The sequence below is a fragment of the Amyelois transitella genome, chromosome 13 (genome assembly GCF_032362555.1).
Source record: "Amyelois transitella isolate CPQ chromosome 13, ilAmyTran1.1, whole genome shotgun sequence".
NCBI classification, from domain to species: Eukaryota; Metazoa; Arthropoda; class Insecta; order Lepidoptera; family Pyralidae; genus Amyelois; species Amyelois transitella.
The window spans coordinates 5,806,921-5,821,291 of NC_083516.1; the positions used below are offsets into that span (position 1 = coordinate 5,806,921).

Here is a 14,371-nt window from a genome sequence, read left to right on the forward strand (position 1 = left end):
AAAGTTACATGATAATGCGTTATTATCATGGTGCTTTTGATTTATTTTATCACTTCATGATACCTTATCTTATCCGTATCTTTATGAGTTGAAACAAAAGAAAGGACATGGTGTTAATAATACAAGTTGACCGATAACCAAACATAAAACCTAAACGTCCTTCGCGTAAACAATGTCCAATGACTGTACAGTTCGTTCCAAATGGACTTCCGAGTGGTTTGACACGAGCAATAAAACCGATGATGTTGATATCGGAATTGTAATTGGGAAGCAATAAAATGTCTGTCTGGATGGAGGTTCCGTGGCGCGCCTGTGTGCAAATGAACCGGCGCGGCGTACGCCGAAGGACGCGGCCGCATTCCGCACCGCACCACTACACTCGAGATGACACACATACCGACGCACGCTGCCTCGGTGTGAGTGGAAAATACATTAATACCCAAGTACATAAGGCACTTTTGCACTATGCCGACGCAAGTCCGTTATTCAGTACTCATTGTGGAATTCCTTATTGCAATGCAACACGTCGCAATCACTGAATCGCTTGAGAAAAGCCAGTTTAGCACGTCGTGTGTAGTAGTGTAAGTTCCGTTAGATTGGTGAAATGAAAATTAGGAACCATTAACACACTTAGCTAATAAAATAAAGTTACTAAATTGCATTTAATGTTAATATATATGTACAGCTGAACGTGGCCTATTGGTCTTTTTGAGACTATTGGCTCTGTCCACCCCGCACAGGATATAGACGTGATTATATGTATGTATGTATTAAATGTCTAGAAACTATGTCATTAAAGTTTATTTTTGAAGTGACGGTGGCTAAAGAATATAGAAAAAAAATGATAATGGTAAGCACTAATCTCCTGGGCAACAATCACCCAAGCGAATCGCATACAAATGTGCCGGCGGCCAAAGCAAAAACTGCTGAATAATATTCCCTCACTCGTTTAGCATTCGCTAGCCCTATACATTGTTCACATAATGATGCAGTCACCGCATACTGTAGTATTTTACGACGTCAGACCCTGCATGACTTTCGAAAAGCTCTATTTAATAAAGGCGCGATCGAATCTAAAATCGACTGCACGCCATGTGTTATACAAGCGTTGTGTGGATACATTTCGGATCATATTTCTGGCATATGCCAACTGCGACACCTCGTCGTATCAGGTGACATAATATCATTGGCCAAATATGAAACGCAAGTACTCGTACATCAGTCTGATACTGATCACTGCTGGCGGATTTTTCATATTTTTTTAGGTATAATCGAAGCATAAACGTGTTATACAGACATAGTTATTTGTAAAGGACTTAACAGTTCAGCATCATCAGCAGTTGAAGTAATTTCTGATTACGATACGCTTATTGCAACTTATAGCTTATTTTACCACATCAAGAAATATGCGATCTTTGTTTGAAGAAAAAACTCATCGCATTCCGCGGATTCAAGTTAATAATGATACAAACAATACCGCATAACTGACCTGCACAAGATGGCAAGTACATTTTTACTGAGACTCGCTGAGATATTTTTACGTATCTATTATTGTCGTGAAGTGCCACGGGCCGGTATTAGCCGTCTAGACATTGTTTATTCAAAGATTTGCGACTTCAAACAGTGCTCCTGCATCTCAGGCAGGATTTGGTTCACGAAGTTCAATAGCTCGAAGGAATTTCGGAAAGACCTTTATCGAGGCAAATCTTGACACAGATTAAACAGTACAAATTACTAAAATCGTTGACAGAGTTATCCATTTGAGGGAAGCGTTCGAAATTCCGGATACACAACTGCGCTCATCATCTGGCTTTGTTTGCGATAGCTGGTGGCAATCAGACGGGGGGCGTTCGGGGGGAATGACTGCGAGTAGTTGAAAGGTCTGAGTCGGCTTCTAATTTGCAGAGCTGTCGCTACAAAGGATTGACCTTGTCTGGATCGTCCGCCGACTTACTGCCTATATAAATACATTCACTTTTATAAAGTATATATCTTATGTTTCCTCAATATATATGAAATAACTAACTGTAAAACGATAGTCTCCGTCCTATTCTGCAATCTTACGAGAGCCGTCAGCTAAATTTATTTGAGCACAATCATTCTCAATAGCCATCAACTGTAAATACACGGCCGTTCCATAAAATAATACCAATAAAACACTGGACAGAGCATGCGATAAAGTCGAAGCACACGAGTGTAAAACGTAGCCACTGGATTTCTCCGTAAATCCACTTTATACAGGCTTGTCTATTCGATCACTATGGCCACAAAGTAGATGGTATAGAAGAAATAAAACTTTATACAAGTCACATTACTTTAAACAAGTTAGTTTGAAGTGAAGATATTGATAAATTAAACCAAATTCGTGACTAATATAACTAGTACCTATACCTAATTCATCATACTGCCTAATAATTGTGAACAAAATACAACCTACATATGAACAACGACTGATACTTGAACCCAAATTATTTTAGTTTGCTCGTAAGTAATATCTTTGTGTTTCAAAGTTTTGCCATGTTTGGTGACTCAGAAAGCAGAATTGCGAGTCTTCACGACCAATTTATACGCTTTAAAGTGTCAACATTAACTCTTCCACAGAAATAGGAATGCCACAGTGCGGCGATGCGCCGCAACAAAATTGTCCAACTTCTTGAATAAAACTCAATATGACATCGAGCGAAATAAGACACTTTGTCGTGCCACAAATCTACTTCAATTTGTATTGGCATCGAATTTAAGTCCGTCGAACTTTGAGCACTTTGTTCCATATAGGTAAAATGATCTATACTGGATGAATTGATGAATGAAAATTGGATTCACGAATATTTGCTTGGAAGGTTACTGATCTGTAGTTTGAATGCCTGATATTATATTTCCCTAGATTGATGTTCGTTTTAATTAAAGAATTGTTAAGATTTTTCATTTTATGAAATCTTTATCTTTATAAGAAAATCATACCTAAATAATTAAAGGCTGTTTAGGGTCAATTTGAACAAACTGACCATGAGAGTTTTCTTAATAAACATATAAAAGCAATACGTAATTACCATTATTAACATTTGAAACTAAGTGCTTTGTCTTTCAGTAGGAAATCTCTTCCAGCTAGATTAATTTGAGTGAGCCTTTGGTTTAGGTCCACGGTGAGCGTGGGGCCGGGCGCGGGCAGCAACAAGCGCCCCCGAGACGGGCGCCCCGACGTCGCCAGTGATCCCACTTAACATAAAACTAAATCTCCAACAAGACGATGGCTCTTAACAGTAGCGAAAACGAGTTAAGAAGCCCTGCCAATTTCCTTTTTTGTATCTAAGTCTAGTTCGCGGATTGTAACAAATTATTCTTGTTAACGAAAATAACTTAAAGCATTTCCTTACTTTACTTAAAAATCGACATTCAATAAATGTTTACATTACAAATAATACGAGAATAATTGAAATTAATAATATAAGACAGTAACTACTGGACGTTCCCTTACCTTTGCTGGCCTTTAGAAATGGATTTGATTGAACCTAGCTATTACTTTAATGAATACTCGCTTATTTTGAATTGTCGTATAAAGTAAAAACGAACTACGTCTTGCCTATAGTGTCTAAATTGCAATGTACAAGCTTTAAAATGACTTGCAATAAATAACTACCTACACAAAATGCCTAGACTGCTCGCACAAAAGTTACTTGTAACCCTACGTACTTTACTTGAACTTAAGACTCAAGTTCATCGAACCCATTCTTAGACTGGTAAATTATTATTGCTGTGAATTTTAATAATTTAACTCATAACATAAACGAACCTTTTTTATGTTTGAAAGCGAGATTTATTTCATTATCGTAATTCCTATGGGAACGAATCACCAGGCAAACGTCTAGTTTATTATAAAACTATTAAACTTGAATCACATTTGATCTAGTATGAAGAATAAGTAAGGATTTTTGAAAATCCCCTTTCCTTTTGCCGCCAAGACCCAGTCCAAAGCTAAATTTTCATACACCTCGATACATAGTTATGTAGGTATCTTTTTAATTATAAATTCACTGCCTAAAACATAAAAACTGTAAACACATGACACGCTCGGATCATTTTATCGGCTTACCCATTCCCATAATCTGGGTGTGTAAATAGCGGTTCTCAAATTCCAAGTCTGTTAAAATGTTGAAGGCAAATAACCTGTTATTAGCGGTCAGACGCACTTAATTCTGACAAGACACCGCCATCATTAGGAATCTATACGTTACCCTAATTCCGTGACCCACGCACGCGTTAAGCGGATTGCTCGCTTATCGCCTTACAACCATACTCACCTATTTTTTACAATAGCGGAAAAAATACATAGTTATAAAAGAAAAAATACTGCTTACCGAGAAAAAACGACAACAAAGCCCTGATCCCTTAGGCTTTTCTGGACGGTTTTTCGAATTCCGTGACTCAAATAATTAAGTCCCAAGATGGGGGTCGTCGGGAGAAATTATACATTGTTATTGCCACTATAAATCTCATTTTCTGTGAACGCACCCGCCTGGAATAACAAATATGGAACTAAACAATTTCATATTCCAACTTCCTATATGAATACCATGGTAGAACGTCCGGTTCTCACAACATATTATATTTATTACATGATATAAATTTTTCCAATTTAGTCTGAAAGTACGCCATCTGATGCTATGTTGTATATTGCCAATATAGAGGCGTTATTAAAGATGCACACTATAACAAGTAATACGAAATAGATCGAAAACTGTACGGTACTTAATCGTTCGTTCCTTAGGTATAAAATCGTAAATACGACAGAGCTAGCCTAGACGTTTGCGAAAGTCTGCAGACACGCTTCGTCACGGCTCTGTAGGGGAGTGGGGGGTAATTGGAGCCTACTAAGGAAAATTGTTTATAAAAACGACATCTGTTGAAATTGTAATTAACTTTAATTAGGAATATAAACCTTATGTATTTGAGTATCAGATAATCACAGTTTGAATCAACTAAAAGTACGCATTTGGAAATAACAAAACAAAACACAGAAAAACAAATTCGCTCTCATTACCCGACACGTCGGGAAATGAGAGCCTATATGGGAAATGGGAGCCAACATTATAAATCTTTCCCATAAACAATTCTTACCATAGCCAAATCAACAAAATGTAACATGTTAGTATAAAAATCTTAGTAACCAACGATAAAAAATATTTTTTTCAAAAAACTAAACGTATTAAAAATAGATGCATTGTCACTGCCAGAACATTCTTTGTGTGCCCAGTTTCCACAACTTCTGCATCGATACCACATCTCTCCGCTTTTGCCCGAGTCCAGACAAATTGCACACAAAGTCTCCTCTTCTGAATATTCTGACTCATCATCTCAAATAAATTTCTCATTTAAATCTTCTAAGGATTCTTCATCGTCACTTTTAAATAAATTTATTTTTGCTTTTTTAACTCTTTGGTTTTTAGTTTTACTCAGTCTATGTTTTTAACCTTTTTATCTTTGGTACATTTCTTATTATTACATTTTTTGGCACAATTTTCTTTATTGCAGTTTCCTAGGTTTTTCTTGGTAATTTTTGTTTTACTCTCTTTTTCAATACGTTTCTTCTTTTTCTCTGCAAAGACGTCTTTCATTGGTGTGCTTGTTAAAAATTTCAGAATGCTGTTTGTTTTTTACTAATGTAGGTACACACTAGAGATGGTAATCTGCTATAGTCATATGTCTACGTCAGTGCCGTGATGAAACTAAATTCGAGAGTTACGTGTGATCCGACCGAAGTGGGAAATTCATGTGTTTGTATGAAAAATGCATTTAAATATTAAGTTTATTGAATTAGTGTTCATGTTAGATCTCTCTTCCCTCCTTCCCTTCAATAAAAATGTTTATTCAACAACAGGGTGTGACGAAATCGCATTCAAAACAAAATTAATCACCCTCACCTCAGTAATTAATTACACAATCTTTTGTAGACGAAACATAAATAAGAGAAAATCTATCTTTTTTGCTATTTCTTACCTAATAATTTGATGTGTTGTTAATACTGTTATGTGAAAATTTTTGGGTGAAATGCGAATACATTCCGTCTAACTTTATTCGTGTCATATAATTTACAACTTCCTTAAATTAAACTGAAATGTTATGCTATCAAACCGGCACACATACGTGCCCTTTTATCGGCTTGGTAGACTATTTCTGATCTTATCAGATCATCTTAGAAAGAGCGAGTGCTAGAACCTACACCATCCCTTTGACGAACAGAAGTTATTTATCGCAAGTTTGCGAAAGTTTTTTAACTTTTATTGTATCCTATTTAACGTCTTAATTTTAATTTTAAGAGTCCACAGAAAACCGTCTTTCCCTTTTCTCTGGTATTTGCCTGAATCTATACGAATCTCTCTCTCTCTCTCTCTCTGTATTGTTGTATGTATGTATATGTAAATATAAAAAATAGTAAATATTTATTAAATTTCATCTTTAAGCAACCCAGCTGAACGTGGCGTGGCCTTTCAGTCTTTTCGAGACTGATCCTGTTTACCCTGTAAAGGATAAAGATATTATGATGATTAATAGTATGTACGACTTAAGTCTACACGAAGTAACTAGTGTCATAGTAGAATTGAGTTGGAAAATCGATTTACTTCCGCTTTTACAGTACCGTAAATGGGGGTACGTTTACGGTCACATACCCACATTAACCCTACTTATTTTCCCTTCCTCTGGAGTTTTATAAGATACTTAGTTTCAATTCGAAATTATGAAGAAAATAAAATAAAACCCACGCTCCCTTAGGTATCTAGAGACAACAGGTGCACGAGCGGAATAGATGATTTTGATTACTTATTTGCATTTTACGTTTCCATTTAGGTACTTAGTATAAAACATTCAGATTTATATAACAGAAATAAACATAATGACTTAACTTTTATAGATTGTTTTAGCTAAAGCTAATAGGAATTAATAAAAATATACAGTAATTAAAACTGGTTTAAAAATATTGAGTAGAGAAATACAATTCCTTGCGAAACATAAACGTCAATTGTAATATTTTGCCGAAACCACTAACACATATATACATACAGGATAAATTATTTTCAATTACTATTAAGTGTCACTAACTTTTCTTACCTATGTATCTCTAACTGGAAGATAATAAAGCCGGAGAAAATTGATGGCGTGTAACCTGATAGTTCCTTTTCAGTGTAAAACCTTTGGTAATGCCTAAATCAATAGTAGCCTGTCACTTAACTATTTAAATAAATGAGTTTGGAGAAAGTTACACAACGATTTGTGAGCGACACAAAAGTTTAATTTGTCAAACACTTGAAGGGACTGCTTTGAGTAAATTATAGTAGTTTATACATGACTATTATTAAATTTTCCTTCTAATTTACTCATAGGAGTTTCAATGCTTTTATGTCTATTAAAGTAGGTACCTACTTTTTAATCAAATCAGGGTTCTCAACAGAATATTTAATAAAATATATGTTTACAAAATCAAATAAGCTTCTTGCAAAATAAGAAGAGCATTATTGACACCACTTGTATATCCGGTATATGTACTAATTAAAAAAATATTGTTTACAGAGCAGCGGCGGTTGTCGTTCAGCAAGCGGAGCGGGCGCGGGCGCGGTGACGGTCGCGAACGCAGGCGCGGGCGCGGGGGCGTGCGCGGCGCGCATGGCTAGCGCGGGCGCGCAATACCGCGGCGGCGCGCAGCAGTGGCCGGCGGCCTACACGCCGCAGCCCTGCCGCTACCCGCCGCCGCCGCAGCCCTACGCAGCAGCGCCAAGCCCTTACACGCCGCATCAAGTGAGATATTTTATAACTTTACATTACTTATTTCAGATATTATTAGTAATCTCGGGAACTTACAATTTGCCAAACTCACCTCACGTTTTCCTTAATAATTAATTATATTGTATAAAAAGGAGTCATATTGCTGACCCGTCGATGATATCACAACGTTTCTTTAAGCAAAATAAACTTTTTTCTATAAGTACCAGACTTATAGCAATGTAGTTTTGATTCCATTAAAATAGAGTGTAGTTTTATGGGTTCCTTAATTCATCATATTTTTAATGTTACATTTATTCGCCGACATTGAAACTCCCACGCAGATAAACTGCAGACTATTTAGGTCAGCGCTCTGTGTGTTCCCCTCAGAGTAAGAACACATTGCTGCATTTGGTTCATGATTCATTTTGACCTTGCCGCTGCACAATGATGTTTTCACAGTAAAGAGTAATTTAATAAGGAAGTTCTTACGTATTTTGAAATATGAGTCACAATCTGCTATTTTTACATGAGCAAATGTTTATTTGGATTATTACAGTATGAAATAAATAACCTAGAACTATGAACTGTGTATGTTGTGTGTGAATGGTACAGAGAAAAACAATAAGCAGTCGTTATGATTTGTTTTAAATGTTGTATGTTATGTAAATATAATAAAACTAGCAAAGAGGCCATGTTTATAACTAAAACTTATCCTCATGTTATATTTAGTGAACCTAAGAAACATTTACTTAACAGCGGTAATATATTTTTTACCTTAACTTATTATATGATATCCCCAAACTACCAATAAATGAAAAACAGAACATCAATTTCTGCGACAAATCTTTGCCCTGTACGTCGTAACACTAGTTTATACTTCATTTAATATATATTCACCACAATGCAAAAATGTATTATCAATCTATAAAAACGTATAATCTCAGAAAAGTGTGAAATGTTTTTACTCGATAATATTTAATAGCTACATTTCATCCCCCGCAATTAATCCGAAACCGACAATTTAGCAACTCCTGAAATGAAACCCGAACTCCCCAGTGACTCGTGATTTATGATTTGGATCTAATGCAGCATTAGAACAGGAAAAGTCACTGGAAATATATTTTTATCAATTTTCTATTAAAAAGGTAAGATATTGGTTTCTTACTAAGCTATCATTTTAATCTGAGAGAAATACTGATAGTATAAGCTACGAAAGTCGTATCTGATAATTTTATATGAAAATCTGGAATACTCGACGAAACTTTCATGCTACCTGTATAAAATGACGTCCAGTATTACAAAAATTATTTAATAATAAGCAAAATTAACATACAATTAACTAAAGGAATACATCTTGGAACGAATAAAGTACTTAATTTACATTTGCCCTAAGAACTGATTTGTGTGGAAGTACAATAAAGGTTGAATGTAAGCATGGCGCCATCTTTGTGGTCTAATGAGATCAGTTTACGAGTTGATTTACGAGCGGCGGCGGCGTGATCCCGCTGTCTAGCCGACCGTGTCCGCTTCCTTAAGGCCGCTATACACATTAGACCCAGCGCTGCGCTGGCCAAAACGTGTCAGCTCCACCGAGTTCTATCTTCTACCTCCTACCTCCGTAGCATTGCACGCGCGAAAGTAGAAGTTGAAAGTATAGGGTATTGCAATTATGTTGACATTATTAAAAATCTAGCCAGCCAGGAAGCGCCTACGTTGTTCCAATGCCTATCGTTTCGGCGGCCTTTTACATGAACCTCGAGATATTCATGCAAATTATCATTTTTCAGCAAGCCATTTTTTTTGTTACTTTGTTCTTCGATGGTTTTGTTTTCTCAATTGGCGCGTCCGCGTCATAAAGATTACATCGCAGACATTACGTGTTTAAATGTAATCTTACGGAAATTGATGTTTACATGTTTGTAGTTTAGGATATATCACAATAAGTTAGACAATAAGTTTCATATTATATTATTTAAAAAGTACCGTCTTATGTTCAAGCAGTAGGTACATAGAGAGCTAAGCGCTTTTGTGACGGCGAGCGTTATAAGTTATTCCTTTTAAAAAGATGAATATTTTACCCACTTAACTTTTTAATTAATTCAATAAAAGCGCCGTCTTACATCCATTTGTTTAAAAATAAATATAGGTTGTAACTGGCTATAATTCCATCAGTGTGGCAACACTGCCCATGCTGGATAATTAACCGCGAAGTCAGCGCGTTGACATCACTCCATCAATTTTAGCGCCAACTCCCGACGCGACTTCGTTATGCATTACACAAAAACAATATTATGTGATTAATGCTTTCCACTTAACTGTCGCTAGATCGTGATTTGCATAAAACTAAAATACTCAAGTTCCTTTATAAACAAGTCAACGCACTCTCTACCAAATATCGACATGGCTATAGCATTCGGTAAATATGGGAAAGTAACGGATAGTCGGGTTGAGTGAAGCCAAACAGGCAACAAACGTTATTGCCCCACTGGCTCCTTTATTTTAGGGCGCTGTTGGCGTGCTCTGGCGATCGCCAATAAACTGTAATGTGGACCTCGAACACTCAATGCTTTTAGAAACCGGATAGTAGTACCTAGCCACTCAACTTGAGGACGCTTGCCGCGAATAAATGTAATTCTATACGCCCGCCCTCAAAACATTTCATAATTCATAAATAATGAAAAATTGCTTTGAGCTTTTCGTAAATAAAAAGTTACTAACTTAACGTTCTTTGTTAAGATCTCATAACTTATTAGCTATAAAGAAGCTTCAATAATAACTTTATTTTCATGGATAAGTTTTTGATGAAATTAAGAACTTTTTAATTCACACTTATGTATTGCACAATTTTATAATTATTACTCATATATTAAACTCAATATTTGAAAATTCCTTCTAAGTGGACATGCCAATTCAACTTGGCGAAGCCGTAGCAGTATTTTAAATTCGCTTCCTAAGGAAGGGCAGAAAGTTTTGAAGACTCTACTAAGGCCTTGAATTGTTACAATACAAAATAAAATTTTTATTTGCATAATTTGAGTACAACAAGACATATTGCAGATTTCGGTTATTTAATACCATGACCATATTTGCTTTTTGAGCAGAGTCATACAAGTCAAACACATACTACTTAAAAAGAAATATATATCACGTGGTCCTCAACAGAAGCAAAGCAATTTACAAAGTTCAATGCTATCGAAATGTTTAAGCGAGTGTCTACCCGATCGCTATTGTAGTAGTCTGGTTCGGTCTCGGTATACGTACACGAAGTTGCGTTTACGAGGCGTCGCCACATCGGCAACACAAACCAGATGTCGCACAAAGAGCGTGTTCACTGCACCTACCACCCACCCTCCACAGAAATCTCGTAAAAGGAATTTCTCGCGCCCTTATCGCTTTTTGAAATAAAATGTAGCGCCAGTCTCGTACGTGTTTTATTACATCGCGTCTCCTTCAGGATTTATCTCATAGCTGCCTCGCCGATGCTGAACACTTTTTTTTACATCGGGAAACATTTGAGAATTTCGCTTATGCGATTTGCTCTCTTGTTCCGTTATTTTCCGCTTATTTTTCTAACGGCGTATTTTGAATATTCAGTGCAGGTTGGCTTGTTGTTATAATCGAATTAACTCATCGATGCGATGTCTACATTGTTGGAGTTTTAATGCGATTTGCGATTCATACCACGAAAATAAATTTGGTAAAAAAAAATATTATTTAAATTTTATGCTGATGAGGTTGCTTTAGTTAGTTTATTACTAGCGGACAAGCGGACAAGTAAGATCCTGATCTTGTTTTTTTTTTGTTTCTCTTGTGTAATGTTGTCACACAAAAACGACAGGACCTAACTTTCATGATAATTTTCTTTTTATTTCTGGGTGTTTTATCTATTTCGTTGCATAGGCTTCGAACAAGCTAAGCAAGATTTACCTCGTGATTAAACATAAACAATAAAACACTTACATCTCGATTCTGAATACATAAAAATATTTACGGTTTTAGATATAATACAAAACTAAAAAAAGAACTCATAAATCGTTCGTCATAAAACCAGTTGATGATTTCTAACTATCATAATAATATTCCACTAAAGGGTTGGAGCTATCAATTATAAATGTTTATTTTATTTGCTTTTTGTAGCCGGCATCTACGACCTAGCCGCTCTCTCAACATTTGTGGCAAAATAAACACAACACTCGTTTATTTTAAGCCACATTTAATCCTAAATAGTAGGTAGTTATATATTTTTACTACAAAATCCTGCGACAACTAACAATATCACTAATATTACTTAAGCATACACTTAACTTTGAATACAAAAACATTTAATAAATAAAACCATCCTCGTTCCCACTTTTTTAACCATATGATTGGGTATCTCAGTCCCCAGTTTGTAGTAGTAACATATATCTATGACCGCTTGATTAATGACCGAAATATGTCAGCTGTCAGGGCTGTCACAACTCCGCAGCTTGTTAGATTCATCGCGCCCTCTCCCGGACGTGGCAGCCCTAAATAGAGGTTACTTTTTTGGTGAAGGGCCCGGTTTTTATCACAACGAAAGACATAAGTGGTCGTCTCTAATTCACTAGCGCATTATGTCCAAAATTCAGAAACGGTCTAATCCGATCTATTAGCGACCAAAAAAATGCTTTTAACCTCCTTACACGCAATAATGCCAATGTCCAGCGGGGCTCGGATACGAGAAATGAGTCAGTAGTTAAGTTCATCCACTTTCCACCCTGCCACCCATCAAATCGTCAAGGCTCCGCCGTTCCTACCCACTTAAACCTCCTGCCAGTTCATTTTCACACGCACGCTGTATACATTCAAAGATTATGCTGATATATTAAAATGTATGCGTTACAAGGAAAAAATTTTGTAAATGAAATTACCACATTTATTTTCAGAGCCACGGTCATATTATTTAGGAGATCCTTTTTCAATGTCGGACAGAGTAATGTGGGATCCTATCCCGTAGCTCTGCCGCCATTATTTCATTACTCCATTGCATTGCTGACCGCAGAGTCCATCTTTCATGAAAGTTGTATCGAAAATCGAATACATATGATCTCCTCGAGCGGTTGTTGATTTAGTGAACATTATAGTTTATTTTTGTAGAATGAAGCGGGGCACGTCCCACATGTGCGACCCTCCTAATTCGGGGTGAAAGTAAGTATAAATAAACAAGGCTTGCTGATATCTGTCATCCAAAGAATTAGATTTATTTCGGCTCTAGCGGAAGGTGAAGGACCCTAGCCCCTCGTGAACAGCAACCGAGGAAACATGCCTCGGCTAATGTTTTGTGAGGATATTTCACGGTGGGCTCATCAGTGCGGTATTGTCTTTGTACGTAGGTATTTGAAACCTTTCGTTTCATGATTCATGTCAAAACATAACGTACAATGTAAAACATACATACGCGTATAACACAATTTTGTCGCCGAAACTTGTTCAATATTGTGAACGGCGGGTCGGGTCAGATCGCGCAGAAAAAAGGAGCCTTTTTCGTAGTACGGGCGGATATTTTTTTGTTGAATTATGTTAATGTTGGAGTGACGCGGGCTGGGGTAGCTACCGATATTTAAATTCGCTCGAGGAGTGGTGGACATGTTTTTTTTTTTGTTTCGGACGCGTTCCGCCGTGCTATTTTTATGGAAAATAAAAAAATATATTAATGTTATGAGAATATTCGAATAATATAAGATAGAGTATGAATGCATGAATTTACTTGTGTTAAATAAACATTTTCATTATCAAATCAAAAACTGACGTTAACGTAATTGTAGAACCTTTTACAGCAACAATTAGCAATCAGTGGAAATAATAGAAAACTGAATGCGATGGGTAATTAATTTTGGCCGTCCATCTGGAGCCGCCCTCACTCCGGAATTCTCCCAATTATCTCGTATCAATCAAATTAATGCCCTTGTACTGTTACTGTTACGATCTTTCAACATTTTCTCTAGTCTCTTAACTTCGTGACAGTTATTTGGTTACTGTCACTTGCGATAATATTATTTGCCAGTAAAATTAAAACAGTGTTGTTCCTAAAGCAACATTTTATTTAAATCTATCAAAAGGTATAGAAGCATTAATTATTATGTTTATGTATCCATCCACTAATTTTAACGTGATAGAACACTCAAACGGAACGTGAAAGAGACTGCTGGCTCGGTCTACCCAGCTAGGGATATAGACGTGAATGTAAGAACGTATGTACCTACCTATGTAAGAACACTCACATAATTTCACATTTATTAATTTTATGATGTGAACTTTTCTTAAGTATATTTTAGTATAAAAAAAGAGTAACGTAATATAGTCAAACAAATTTATTAACAGATCAGAGCACATTGGGGTAAAATTTGTGAAATTGGAATTAATGGAAATCGACACAACATCTGGGCTATAAATTAATTTTAATACTGTCTCGCCTCCGTAAGTAAATACAGAATGAATTTCGTCGATACTCTGATTGAAACGGCGATAAAACAAATGGAGTGCTCAATTTAAATAGATTGAATGGGATTTATGTTTCATTTCGTGAGCTCTGTCAGCGATTCTGTATATGGATGTATGCGTGAGCGCTTCAATGAGGCGGGAATTGCATTTATTC

At 36.3% G+C, this 14,371-nt stretch overlaps 1 protein-coding gene across 4 annotated transcripts in view; it reads left to right on the forward strand.

Annotated features, from left to right (window-relative positions):
* Positions 1-14,371, forward strand: part of LOC106132087 (protein alan shepard) — a 91,197-nt gene that overhangs the window by 59,938 nt on the left and 16,888 nt on the right. For all 4 annotated transcript variants that reach the window (XM_060947575.1, XM_060947573.1, XM_060947576.1 and 1 more), the window contains exon 2: positions 7,564-7,788. In XM_060947575.1, coding sequence (XP_060803558.1) covers positions 7,657-7,788 — 132 coding nt within the window. In that variant the 5' untranslated portion in view covers positions 7,564-7,656. The remainder of the gene's footprint in view (positions 1-7,563; positions 7,789-14,371) is intronic.